The 13,712-nt window shown below is 42.6% G+C and overlaps 1 protein-coding gene across 5 annotated transcripts in view; it reads left to right on the plus strand.

Moving 5' to 3' along the window:
• Window positions 1-13,712, plus strand: part of chd6 (chromodomain helicase DNA binding protein 6) — a 67,616-nt gene that overhangs the window by 19,202 nt on the left and 34,702 nt on the right. For all 5 annotated transcript variants that reach the window (XR_007032584.1, XM_047339365.1, XM_047339366.1 and 2 more), the window contains exons 3-4: window positions 11,157-11,781; window positions 12,952-13,075. Coding sequence is in view for 4 of the 5 variants with exons in the window: in XM_047339365.1 (XP_047195321.1) it covers window positions 11,157-11,781; window positions 12,952-13,075 (749 nt within the window). In the remaining variant the exon portion in view is untranslated. The remainder of the gene's footprint in view (window positions 1-11,156; window positions 11,782-12,951; window positions 13,076-13,712) is intronic.

A 13,712-nucleotide genomic window follows, 5' to 3' on the forward strand; every position in this document is an offset into this window, starting at 1 on the left:
ATGTGTGTATATATATATATATATATGGTTGTAATGGTGTTTTACTTATTTATAAAAAAAGTTTTAGTTAATCTGTAAAATATCAAGCCTTAATTACATTTCTTTGGTTTGATAATGACGTCTTTGGAGTCATTGCCAATTTACATATATTTGCCAATAAAATGTTCGCTCCCTAACACTGGTAATTAAATCCATACTGGTCGATTAATGATCATGAAAAAAGGAAAACTAAATATTTAAGATAATAAAATACTACAAGAGATGGGATTTATAAAAGTGAATAAAACCAGAATTAAAAAGTATTGTATTAAAAGGCAGTAAATGGAATAAAAGGATATACAGTAAGTAGTAAAACAGACTAAATAGAATTAAATAAAAAAGCAGAGTGGAAAGGCAAGGTCTTGAGTTTGCTTTTAAAAATATCAACATCCTCTGCTGCCCTCAGGTCTGTTCCAGAGACGTTGACCATGATAATATAAAGACGCCTTATCTCGGGTTTTTATGGCTTTTAAGTTGAAATTAAAAGCTCACTACCAGAAGACCTGCTAAATGAAATGAGTGATCGTCAATGGTCAGGATCAGTTGTGACAACTAAGCATGATTTAATCCGTAAGATACCAGAGTTTGTTGAGGAGCATGTAGACTCTTCAGGCTTGAGACTAAACCTCATTACTTCCTGGTTCTGAAATATTTCTGTTTTACAGAGAATCGAACACACTCGTGCCAAAGCCTGACACTGGATATTTTCTTAGGCCCGAACCCGAACCCCTCTCTGTAATCTGTGAAACTCGGATGTTGAAAATTCACTGGAATCATTTTATGTGAGGTAACGCGAGGCCCAGGTTTTGTAACTGAATGAAAGTGACGGTGGAAGCACTGAAGTTATTGATGAAGAAACTCTGTGACGTAGATCTATCACGTCGTCGCCAACATCTGGACTCTTCAATCAGATTTGAGAGATCGTGTCAACCCGACTGTGTTTCTGTTTCTACTTTCATTACATTTGTCGAAAGGTTTGTGTTTTTCACTCCTGTCCATTTGTGTATTTGTTGGTTTGTTCTCAGCAGAATTATGCAAACACTGCTTAACTAATTTCCATGAAACTTGGTGGGCGGATTGGACAAGAACCAGAACTTGTACGTCATGTCCCGCCTCCTGCTGCTCTCTCCAGGCTCCACCCCTTGCCTGAATGTTTCCCACATCTTCCTGCTGTTGTGAACGTATTTCATGTCTGAACACGTCTTTGGAGAACTGATATTCATCAGTGTGAGTAATTTGGTGCGGCTTGATTGAATTTAAGGGTTTTAAGCTCTACTGATTTGTTATTATTGACAGTTTCTAATTACAAAGAATGTGTTTTTTTAATTTATTTGATCAGGTTAACGAGTGAGAAGTTTGGCTTCTCCTCCTCCAAAGTAAAACAAACTCAGGTACTCGGAGATTGTAGCATAGTGCGATACACTGCATGGTGAAATAGGGTGAAAACAGAGGATGAAAACACAGACTGCTGTAACTCCAATCAGAGACGGTGCAACAAAGAAGCCTCGGATTGAAGCCATGTTTTTGTGAAAAAGAGAAATTCATACGCGGAACGGACGCGTTTAAAACTGGGAGGTGACACCTGCTGGATGGTCACAAGACGAATGTCATCGATCTGCAGGGAATTTGGGTCAATTACTGCAGCAAGGAAGCAGATATGGATATGGAAATTTAAGTATTACAATCTTCTTGGATTCGAGAATCGATGAAATAAAAAGTACATGTCGTGCACCTTCCCCCTCTAACTCGACAGCCAGAATAGTTTGTAGGCGTGCAGATGTTAGTCATGTGATACGGCCTCTGCTTCAGCTCGCTCTTTGTCAGGTGAAGTCGGTGGCATCATGCAAATGTGGCCTACTTGGCGTGCAGTGATTCTGTTGCGTTGCTCATTCTGGTGCGATTGGCCTAGTTAACTTCCTTGTCCTTCATCATGCCATTCTTCTCGTGCATTTAAAGTGAAAAGACTGTCGATGGTGAGAATGGGCTTTGTTGAAACGGCTCTAACATATGAGCGGTTGAACAGCGCAGCCCTTGACCTCTGACCCCGTGCTTCAGCCATGTAGTTCCCCCCCCATTTACATTTTGCACCTCAGTTATACGTTGGTACCTAGAATAGAATTGAGCAGGGTGAGAATGTAAATCCACTGGTCTGGTGGAAAGCTGAATAAATGATAAGTCGTCCGTGGTGCTGTGTTCCGCCCTGTAGGGAGAACGGTGCTCAGTAAGCCCGGGTAGGTCCTCTCTGCCTCGGCAGGATCCAGCCTGATGTCTTCAGGGTGTCTGATCTCCAGTGGTCACGTGTCCACATCCAGATTAAAGTCGTCATCAAAAGAGTCTTTTAGGGGAGAAGCTCTGTTACTGATCTAAACTTATTTTTGTTCTTTGGTCTTGTTTTTTAATCCGTTAAATAGTACGTTCTGTATTTGTCCATTTGTGTCAAATACAACCCAACAGTATTTTTAAGTCTTCAACTAAAAAAACTCTGCTTCAGGCTCTTTAACTAGAAGTGTATGCAAAGGTAAGACGTCCTTGAGCGAGACATTGAGTCTTTGTCAGCTTCAGGGACGCTCTGACCCTGACCTTTGACCTCACTGTGAATGGAGCTAAAGTGGAGCAGCACAGAACTAATGATGCACTTATGTCCCAATAAATCACATCCGCATTACTTTTAAAGACATTATATTTATGGTTATATTACATTTTAAATTATTTAAATTATATCTTGGAGGTAAAATGTATTTGGGGACTTATCAGACATGTTTGATGGAGGGACACAGAGGAAACAAACTTGTCATCCGAACAGTTATGTTTCCAACTGATGCAAAGAAAATGCAAACACACAAATACATATGAGACTAATAAATACAGAATTAGAATGATGACTGTCTTCACCTCCATTCTTCCTCCTCTGGACACTGCCTCTGACTCTAAACCCCGAAGAATTGGGAGTCGTTGACCTCGGCAGACGGGGCTCTTCCACTTTCTCACCCTGGGATTGAGACTCATTGCTTTGCTGCTCGTGTCGTGTGGAGACTCGACAGAATCCTCCTCTTGTTCCTCTGGCTCTTTATCCCTTTGTTTGAAACCAGGATAACACCTACACATTTTCTTTCTCCAAACCACAGAGGGAAAAAGTTGACTTTACCGACTTTACTGCGGCTTTTGTGTTTGCTTTGCGGAGGCTCATTTTAAGAATCCGTCTTGCGGTTAAAGTTTGACATTTTGTCTTTTGTCTACAAAAAAAAATCAGAAAGTGAAGCAACAGAAATGATGATCTCTGTATTTTGTGTTGAGCGTGACGTCTTGTCTGTGCTTCTCACCTCTGAACTTGTGAAGATTAAATCAGGACATCATCAATGATCAGTTTGTAATTTAAAAGGATGATCAGGAGAGTGGGTCTTATTTCCTGCGTGACCTTCCAGTGGACGATAGCTTCTCCCATCACTGGTTAAACCCGGTTAAACGGTTTGTGCTCCGTATCAGACATTGAGTTGTGTAACTTCCTTTTGTTCAACTCAAATATTGATTAAATTGATTGATTGACAGACAATCATTCGGTATCTGTTTAAGCATTAAGATGTTTTCATAGGAACATTTGTTTTTTCTCACACGCAAATATTCTGACTTCTGACTGTATTTTGAAAAAAAAAAGAGGCAGATTTGTGTTTTACCTCTGATCTTAACTGTTATGTTGATATTGACCAACAGGGACTTCAAATGTTATATATATATATTTTGTATGCACCCTTGATTTAACCGGACATGTCACATCAAATTCAACACACAGCAAACTGTCATAAAAAACATGCTGGATAATGTTGTTATAGCGTCTTCAGATAGGACTTGTTGTCTGTCTTGCTGTCAGACGCGTGCACAGACTGTGTGTGTGTGTGTGTGTGTGTGTGTGTGTGTGTGTGTGTGTGTGTGTGTGTGTGTGTGTGTGTGTGTGTGTGTGTGTGTGTGTGTGTGTGTGTGTGTGTGTGTGTGTGTGTGTGTGTGTGTGTGTGTGTGTGTGTCTGTGTGTGTGTCAAAAAGCTTCACCTGCCTTTGTCAACATGTCGGTCGACCTAATGCTACATACAAAGAACGAATCAATCCATCCATCACACAGACAGACACGCAGACTGGTTGAATGGGCAGACAGCCGGCAGCCACTGGCAACGAAAGGGTTACCATGGTGACAGTGTGTTTATGTCCGCCTCCCCGCAGCTTTAGCACGGAGAGCCAGTTTCCATGGCAACGGCCCTGATACCCCCTCCCGCTCCCAAACCAACGGGCCGTTGAGCTTGCAAAGCGTGTGTGTGTGTGTGTGTGTGTGTGTGTGTGTGTGTGTGTGTGATTCATTGAGACGATTCCTCATACCTGTGTGTTAGCGGCGCATCTGCATTTGCCTCACGACGCCAGGTATGTCGTGCTCGTTCTCACTGCATCGAAACATCACTTACAAAAACACACGCACCTGCTCCACGTCCCCTCGTACAGTAGCATGGCACTACACTACACACACACACACTTTTTTTCCCTATCTATACTGATAAACATGCACCTGCCACACGAGGATTTGCATGTAGACACAAACGTGCGCAGACATCACTCTGTCCGTTGCACATTGGCCTGCCCTGGCGTGTTCGTCCCTCCACAGAGGGCGTGTGGCGTTCGTTCTCCGCTTTCTAAATCCAGACCCTTTGTCGCTCTCTCTGCTCTGCTGTCATAGGAACCACGCAGACCTTTCTCCGACAACCTCCGTCACACACGTGCACACGGACTGGAAGTGTTGTGGGGAATTGACGGCTTTGACAAACGCCTTTTTGATGTGGCTCTCGGGCCTCAGAAACATGTCGGGCTACCTTTTTCATCAGAGCTCAAATTTGTTCAGAAATCAAATGTCCACACCACACAACAGTAATGAGCCAACGCTGGCTCGCTTTCAGACGCACACTCACTTTGTCTGCCAAGAGGAAAATGAGCGACAGTTTGTGGCGGTGACATCAGGACGCAAACATATGAACGACATACACGCCTTTTAAAAAGGGAGAACCATTGGGTTCACAGGGCTTCATGGAAATCAAACAGCTGGTGCTCGATAGCTGCTGTTTCTCCGGAGCACATCTAGTCGTAGTGTGTTGATGAGTCTTTAATGTCTGTGCGTGGGGGCCAGCCAGGAGCGAGAGGCACTACGCTCTCAGGTCGTCCGTCCCATTACTGGGAGCACGATGTCTCAAGAAGGCCTGAAGGGAATTCCTTCAAATTTGGCTCGAAGGTTCAGTTGAACGTGAGGATGAACTCTTAAGACTTTCGTGGTCAGAGGTTAAGGCCGCTGTGCCTTCACTAGCAATCGTTTTTCTTCTTGTGACTGCAACGTCTCAGGAACACCTTGAGGGAAGTTCTTCAAATGTGGTACTGACGTTTATTTAGAGTCCCAGAAGAAATGTATTAGTTTGTAAGGGTCACAGGTCACAGGGACCTCATGAGTCTGTATGCATGTGGACTGAAACTGGACTGGATACAACCACAGGGTGTGAATTCTACTTTTTAGTTTTTTTTCATGGAGCAGGTTTGTATTCAAACAGCAGCTCACTGTATTGTTAATTGATGAATTTAATGTCTATTTAATAATTAAAGCCGCAGCACATTTTGTTCCATTGCAGGAGGAAAGTTCACGGCTACAATTTCATTTAGAACCAGTGAAGGATTTTGACTCCTCGCAGTGTTGATTTGTTTTTCAGGTATTTCTATGGTGTTGTTTTGTTGATGCGTTCAGTTACACGCTGCATCTGTTGCACTTCTGTCATTTACGCTGGTCTATATCACCAGTGGTGTCTTATCGACTCACAGTTCTTCATAAATGACTTTTTTTTCCTTTAAACCCTCATTTCATTCTATTGTTACACTTCACAAGCATCGTATACACAAATCATATAAAGTTACAGTTCTGCATATACTCATTCAGTCTCTGCTACAGATTTATTCTCCACTACAATAAACCTGAGCACTGCAGGACTCAGTGTTTGTCCGAGGCCTCGTGTGACTCTGATGTGTTTTGACTCTGATGTGTTTTGACTCTGATGTAACGACGTCCGTGGTCTGATCCAGTTCATGTTTGAAACTAAAGGATAAGGACTCTTTATCTGTCACTCAGGAACACAGAGTGCATGCTGTGTGTCCACATGATGCATGAAGTATTTTAAATGTCTTGTAAAACCTTTACACCGAGGTGAGGGTTTGAACCGAAACTAAACCTGCTTTAATTTAACGGGTTTGTCGAGAGTTTATGATTCATGAGTGTTTCTGCAGCTCACTCCAAACGTGTAAATATGAGATGAGATCACAACGTAACATCTGGGTCAAACCAACTGTTTGGATGCAGAGGTTTTCATTTTACTTTTTAAAAAGTTACTTTTTGCTTCCACTTTCAACTAAATTGTGATTTAAGTATTTCCCAGAGAACAAGAATTATGTGAATCTGTTTCTTTAGACGAGCGGTGGCAACAAGAAGCACCTTGAAAGTGCTTAATTTCAGGATTAAATAGAAATAGTAGATTAAGTGTTCTTTTTGTCTGTTTGCTCTACTACCAGCTATCTCCATACATTTATTTGATATGTAACTGTGTTCATTTCAACTTCTTTGAAAGGCTTTTCTCCTCTTTTTTTCCAAACTTTTAAACCAACTTGCTAAATTTAGCATCTCAATCAAAGAAGCCTGGTTCACGAGCTAAGGAGACACAGCAGGACGTCAACATCAAGAGTTCAGGCTCAGATATTAAAATGTGCAGCTGAACGAAGGTGTGAGAGGTTCATCACTAGTTTGCATCATTAACACTAATGTGCCAATTGTGTTTATTCCTCCATGTGTGCGTGTTCCTCTCCTGTCATCCCACTTATAAATCATAACCGTGCATCTGCAGCCAACAGTTAACGTGGCCGTTTAATCCTGCAGAGTACGGATGCATCCCATAATGTGCAGTAAACAAACAAAAAATACTAACAAACCAATGTGAGTCAGAGATTAACGTGAGCCTGACGACAGCAGCACAGACGGCAACATGGTCTTTAACGTAAATGCGGATTTAGAGCTTCTCGTGTTCGGTTTGCACCAGAGGGAGGAATCAGTGTGTAGCCGAGTGTCCGTCAGCAGCTTCAGTTAACACACACACACACACACACACACGACACAGACACGCACGCATGCACACATGCACACATGCACACAAACACACACACTGCTGTCCTTGACAAGACCTTCAGATGGAGGATACAGGCACATTCCTCGAGTTCTTCCTGACCCCCAAGACGTCATTCAGCATTGATTGGTTTTAAATATTGATTCTTTCGATTATTTGATGGAAACGTTGTCAATGTTCCTGCTTTTGTGACGGATTAGCGTTGGTTTCTTTCCCTCTTGAAAAGACGTTGCGGTCCTGGACTCACATTTAATTACCTCAGACAAGGAGGTGATGTTTTCATCTGCGTTTGTTCGTTAGTTAACGGGAGATGCTTGAAACTTAGTAAATGAAAGTGTTTGCATTTATATACATTTGTTAATCTTAGTAAATAGACAATCCTGATGTCTCCCATCATCTCCCAGCTCAACGTACACACTGTTGTGTTGCTGTGCACAGTCTGCACCACTGTAACACAACTGAAATGTATTAACACATTCTTATCATCACATTTCTTGGTAATTAGTCATGTGTTGGGTACTCGAATATGAGGAGACTGAGCTGGAAAACCCTTGAAAAGTCCTTGAACGTCTGGTTTGAGAAGGTGTGGGAAAACACGAGAGTTAAAAAACGGGGTCGGAATATTATATTTTGTGTTTTGGGTGCCCTGGGGGTGTTTTCAGATTCGAAGAGTTCACTCAAGTGTTCTTCCACCACTTCCACGTGACGTTAAATAGACCCTTTGCGCTGACCTTCCTGTGGTTTGAATAAGTGGAGACAATTTCCCTGCAGGGATCAATCAGGTGGCACATTATTATTCATGATGTAGCAGGATTCATTATACACACACACACACACACACACACACACACACACACACACACACACACACACACACACACACACACACACAGAGACACACACAGACGCACACGATGGAGTAGAATGCCTTCACCTTGGAGTTTGGTTCTATGATGCAGTTAAATGTTGTCGTCCTGGTCAGTTAATTCAGCCTATAGACCGTATACAAAGATGGCCACCCAAAAGAATGTAAAGCCAAATCATCTTGATCGCTCCCTGGTGGCTGGCAGCAGTATTGATCATAAACCCTGCTTCCTCCATGTTAGCAGATGGGACATGGACCACACTAACAAGTCAAAGAACAAGTTAAAGAAGTTTTCTGTCATTTTACGTAGTGGTTATCACACTAATGAATGTGTTAATGTTTCTGATAAGTTTGACTTTAATTGGTTATTCGATGATATAAAAACGCAGTTAAACCTCATGAATGACAACTGAGACTGACTTGAAATGTCAGATGAAGTCGAAGCGTCTCACCTTTGATCAGGTGGTGTTCATTTTGATCATACGTCGAGAGGGTTTGAAACACTGGGTGACATCATGAGCCACGTTCATCCCATAAATATAGATCATGTATTATAAATTTGTCAACAGATGTGATTTTAAAACCATCATTAATGTATTTCATCAAAAACACATTTTATTTTGCAGTCTCTCATACAACATGTTCGACTGTTTGTATTTTTCTTTATGTCTGAAGACGTCTGAGTCTCTGATCCTCAGTGAAGCACCGGGGGGGAGTCAGGTCTCTGCATCGGGGCGTTGAACATGAACTACTCTAACTAACAAAAGTGAAAATACAAAAGAGGTGATGAAAATTGGCTTCACGCTGACGTGGACTGCAGCACATCAGCGGACACAGCTGAGTGGAAACTCCTGATAATCTTGCTCTACCTGATTTGGATTGAAGCATTTCTGCATTTTTGATTGAATTGGATGGTACTATTTGCCCACATGCTACGCTGACCTCCAGGTCCACCTACTGCTCATGAATATTTATTGCTCCAAGTGTTTATGCAGACACCAGAGACTTATTATTATAACTCTCACATAATATCCAGCACTTAAACTCTGCCTTGTGCCCGATGTCTTTTGAGCCGAAAACCTGCTGCGAGAATCGGAAGCTGAGGTTTCCTCATTCTGCGTCTGTCCTCCATCGGCGTCCCAGTTGAAGTCGTGGTGGAAATCCACACCTCACATACTCTGCTGCAGTAGTTTCCTCCTGGAGATGATGATGATAATGTGACAAATGAAACAGCTCTGTTGGGCAGAGGGGAAGAACGTGGAAGGGTTGAGGAGTCTGTGGTTCAACATGTTCAGGAGGAAGATGGTGGAAACAGTGAGGTGAGCGACTACCAGGACATAGTTTGACTTCTCAGTGTCTTAGTTTTCTGGTATTCGTACAGAAATCTGGGTCTTTGCTTTAAATGTTCAACCAACACAAAATACAATTCAACAAACACACTGACCAAATTCAAACTCGTTGGCTCTGGTGCCCAAGAGAGTGCAGTGTTTAATGTATAATTAGACTACAATAAATTACTATACTAAAAATACTAAATAACTATAAAGTAACAATACAACTGTTATGTATCACGGTGTTACACGGGAATCCCCATGTAACACGGTGAACCAATGTGCCTGATCTCGCACAGAATTGAACAATGTTAGTGTATTAATAAAGTTATCAGCATCTTATTCAAATGATAATGGACTATTAAAAAAATAAATGCACCACAACTAGCTCTGTGTGTTGTCGGTCTTTCTCATAGATACAGATAATAACATGATGCACTAAAACTACAAACCAACGTGGAACTGATAACTCGTCTGTAAACCTCCCGATCAGAATAGATCTGAGTTCTCTCAGCTTGTCCGTGTGAAGACTCTACATGTCTTCTGTCCCTGTCTGTAGTTTGACAGACAACGTGGTGTTTCCAGGGTTATTTTCTATCCGACTACTTCACCTTATCTTCAGTCATCAGGAAGTGGGACTCCGAGCTTCCTTCGTATCTTTCGGTCAGGTCTTAAATTTCTTTCATTATGGTCGTTAAAAGTCTCGACATTTAACTTGTTGAAACCTGCAGAGACCGTTACGTGGTTATCTTCTTGTTATCTGCGAGGTTTTATGTCCAATAAGCAGAATCTTTATGAATTTGTTACACATTTTAATGCTGTTGCAACGTTTCATTCATTTTCCCACCTCGTGGCACCGGTTCATGTGAAGAGCGACGCTCAGCTGTAATGTAACCTGACGTGTTGCAGTCGCATGATGATTAATGCTGCTGTGTAAACATGGACCTGGGCCTTGGACTGATGTGACACAGATGACGGCTTCGATGCTCAGCGACAGTTAAACGTCATCGTGTCCATTAGTGTCTGAGGTCTTCAGCGGTGACATTTGCTTTTCTAAACATGGAGCTTTTTTTCTGGGAAAAATCTCTCCGGTCTACAGGAAGTGATAATTTAAATATTTTTGTGAAACATAAAAGAACAACAGCGCACTGAGCAGGGGCAGCGACGTCTATTTTTAACTTCCCCTAGGACGTTAGTATGTGTCTGCTGGAGGCCTCTCCTCTGCTGGATTCATGTAAAATCAGCCCAGTCACATGGATAACCCTCCTCCGACCGACACTGGACTCATCAGACTTATTCATAACATGTCGGCTGCACATGAGAGGATTTTCAAATCTGATTTTAAAGACGTGGGAGACCACACACACACACTACAGCAGATAACATGTTTCTCTAATCCAGAAGAGACGCAGGACCACACATTTAAAAAACAAATGATTTCTGAAACCTCTGACAGGTCCTGGAGTCCCTTTATCGTTTCTAACTTTCACGTTCTTTCTTTCCTCGTGTTTTTCCTCTGTTCCCTTCTTTTTTCTACATTCCCTCTTTATCCCCATCTCCCAGCTACTTTCCTTTCCAGCCCCTAACCCCTTTTCTTTGTTTTCTCCACTTCCTGCAGACGTTTCACCTTAATTGGCTTTTAATTTGAAACATTTCTGTTGAAGTAGAGCTGGCAACAGTGACACAGCAATTATGGTATTATACCAATAAATCTAATATCTGACACTTTTCTCTTTTCAGATGTTCACTGGTGTCCTGAAGCACACGCCACCTCCGGCCTCCGCTGCAGCAGCCTCCTCCTCTGCCTCGGACCAAAACAGCAACGCACAAACCACAGTTCCTACAATCCCACGGGGACACCTGGTCTTGGGCCCCAGGGATCAGCTCCGCCTCATCTCCCCCGTGGGCAGCACGGCCACGTCCAATCACTGCACGGCCGCCGGGGCCCACGCCACTAGACACTCCGGAGGAGCCCCGCGGCCGCCGTCCTCCATGAGCGAGGAGGACGATGGAGGAGGCGGAGGCAGGGTGAAGAAGAAACGAAAGAAAAAGGACAAGAGACAATGGGAGCGAGGGGACGTTGAGGAAAGGGAGAGCAGCAAACCAAAGAAACGAAAAGATGAGAAGCAGGCGATGGTGGTCACGCTGAGGAAGAGCAAGGAGCCCAAGGAAGGCAAAGAGCGGAGGGAGCGCCGGAGCAAGGGGAAGGAGGGCAGGAAGGAGAGCGGCGCAGACCTGAAGAATGTTCCGGCAGGAAAAATGGCCGCTGTGGCTGCCGGAGCAGTTCAAGTGCCGGTTAAGGTGCCTGGAAGGAGGGGGAGGAAACCGAAAGTCAAGATCCTTCCTCCGGTTCCGACGAATCAAGGTAACGACTGAAGTGTGTGTGTTGTCTTTCTGTGGGTGCTAATGGTTTTTAAGTGAAAGGTGAACTGTGGTCGTGTGGGAGGATGTTACCATCGTCAATCAAACGCAGAGGTCGTCTTTATGTCTCTACTCTTCAGCGTCTGGGTCCAACTAGCTGACGGACAGACACATTTCAGAAATAATTTATTGTTTATGTCCCAAAAACAATGGACAAATATTCTCTGATTCTCAAGTGTGAAGATTTACTGATTTTTTTTTCCTGTGGGTCGAAAAACAAAGCAATTTATAGATATCCCGCTTGACTCGGGAAGTTGTGGTGACATTTTCCAAGTAATTAGTCAAATCAATTAAAAAACTAAAACTAGTGACTTAACCTTATAGATCTCTCTGTGTCCTGGGTATTAAAAGGGATTTAACACTATTGAACTCCAGATCAAATTACTTGAAATATCTTGTTTTAACAATACATATAGACACGGTCGTGGTGATGTTAACAATTTGTTGTTGCTTTAAATGCAGATCGATCAAATTCAGCCTCCACAAGCTTTGAATCTCTGGTCCATCTCATTTATTTTGTGTTTCCTCAGTACGTCGGGTGTGTGTCTGTGTGTTGTTGTGCTGTGTTGAGTCAGCAACCAGATAAAAACAGTCAAAACATTTCACCTCTAATCGGAGACACAGATGACGACTGTTCTGTTCTTCAATCACGATCAGACATGTCGGGATAAATTAGTTTTGATTATGTGATAGTTTGATTTAATTAGTGAGTGAGTGAGTGTGCCTGGTGGTGGGTGGGTCTAAACCCCAATTTCTTATTAGAATCAAAGAATTGCACCAATGCCTGTTTGGAGATGCGTCTCCTTGTCAAGAACCAAGATGATGCCAAATGTAACATGTAAAATCAAGCAATATATCAATTATGTGTATTTGTACATACATTTGTGCCGACAAGTGTGAAACAATCAGAAGATATTTATGTTTTTACACTTAAGTTAAGTTTTTAAATGCTGCTTTCCTGCCACTTGTGTCCTGCTTCCTGCTTATGGCTCTTTGGTTCATTCCAGCAGCCGATGAACATCTTAGAAATACAACAATCAAAGCAATCAATTTCCTTGAACTCCATCATAACCTTTGTCCCCTTTATCTTGTCCATCCCCTTCTCCTCTCGCAGCACCTCCTGCTTCCAGGCATCACGCTAAGGTGCAAATCCACGGCACCCACACCAAGAACCACGGCCAGGCCAACAGCAAGACCCCAGTCCCCTCGGCACCAAAACAGAGGGGCCGCAAACCCAGGTGAGTGGCTCTGACTGGAAATAATGAGCGGAGGCAAGAAAGAGAAGTCATTTGAATGAAAGAAAGTGAAGCCGCTGTGCTAGAAAAGCCCCAGAAGCCGGCACTGATGGAGTAAAGAGAGCGAGGCCAAAGCAAAAACTGTCATCCTCAACAAACTGTGCAATTTGTTATCTTGGAAACTCGGAAACACATTTCGTTTTTTTAATATTTAGATATTCTGGCTTTTTTGCTGTTTTGTGGAGTCTGAAAAATAGTTTAATTGAGGTCCAGGACAACATAGATACTTCAGCACTTCAGCAAAATGAGCCTTTTGGAGTGAAGCTTGAGTTTTTATGATTCTGTAAATGTACTGGAATTAATTGGCTCCACAAATGTAGTTGAATTTGGACGTGAGATGTTCCAGGTGATGGATGAACAAATAGATGAGGGCTACTCTGAGACAGATGGGGATTAGATTGAAATAATAAAGACTTTCTCTTGCATTATTTGTTCTTATTTAAAAACACCTGAAGTTTGTATTAATACAACTTTCATAGATTTTTTCCCCCTCAGTTTGGCTGATTGTCCAACTCTTACTTCCTGGTTGCATCTCCCACTTATTGAGGCTCTACGAGACACTCGCAGCTGTAGAAATGGT

Source organism: Hippoglossus stenolepis, chromosome 3 (assembly GCF_022539355.2).
Source record: "Hippoglossus stenolepis isolate QCI-W04-F060 chromosome 3, HSTE1.2, whole genome shotgun sequence".
NCBI classification, from domain to species: domain Eukaryota; kingdom Metazoa; phylum Chordata; class Actinopteri; order Pleuronectiformes; family Pleuronectidae; genus Hippoglossus; species Hippoglossus stenolepis.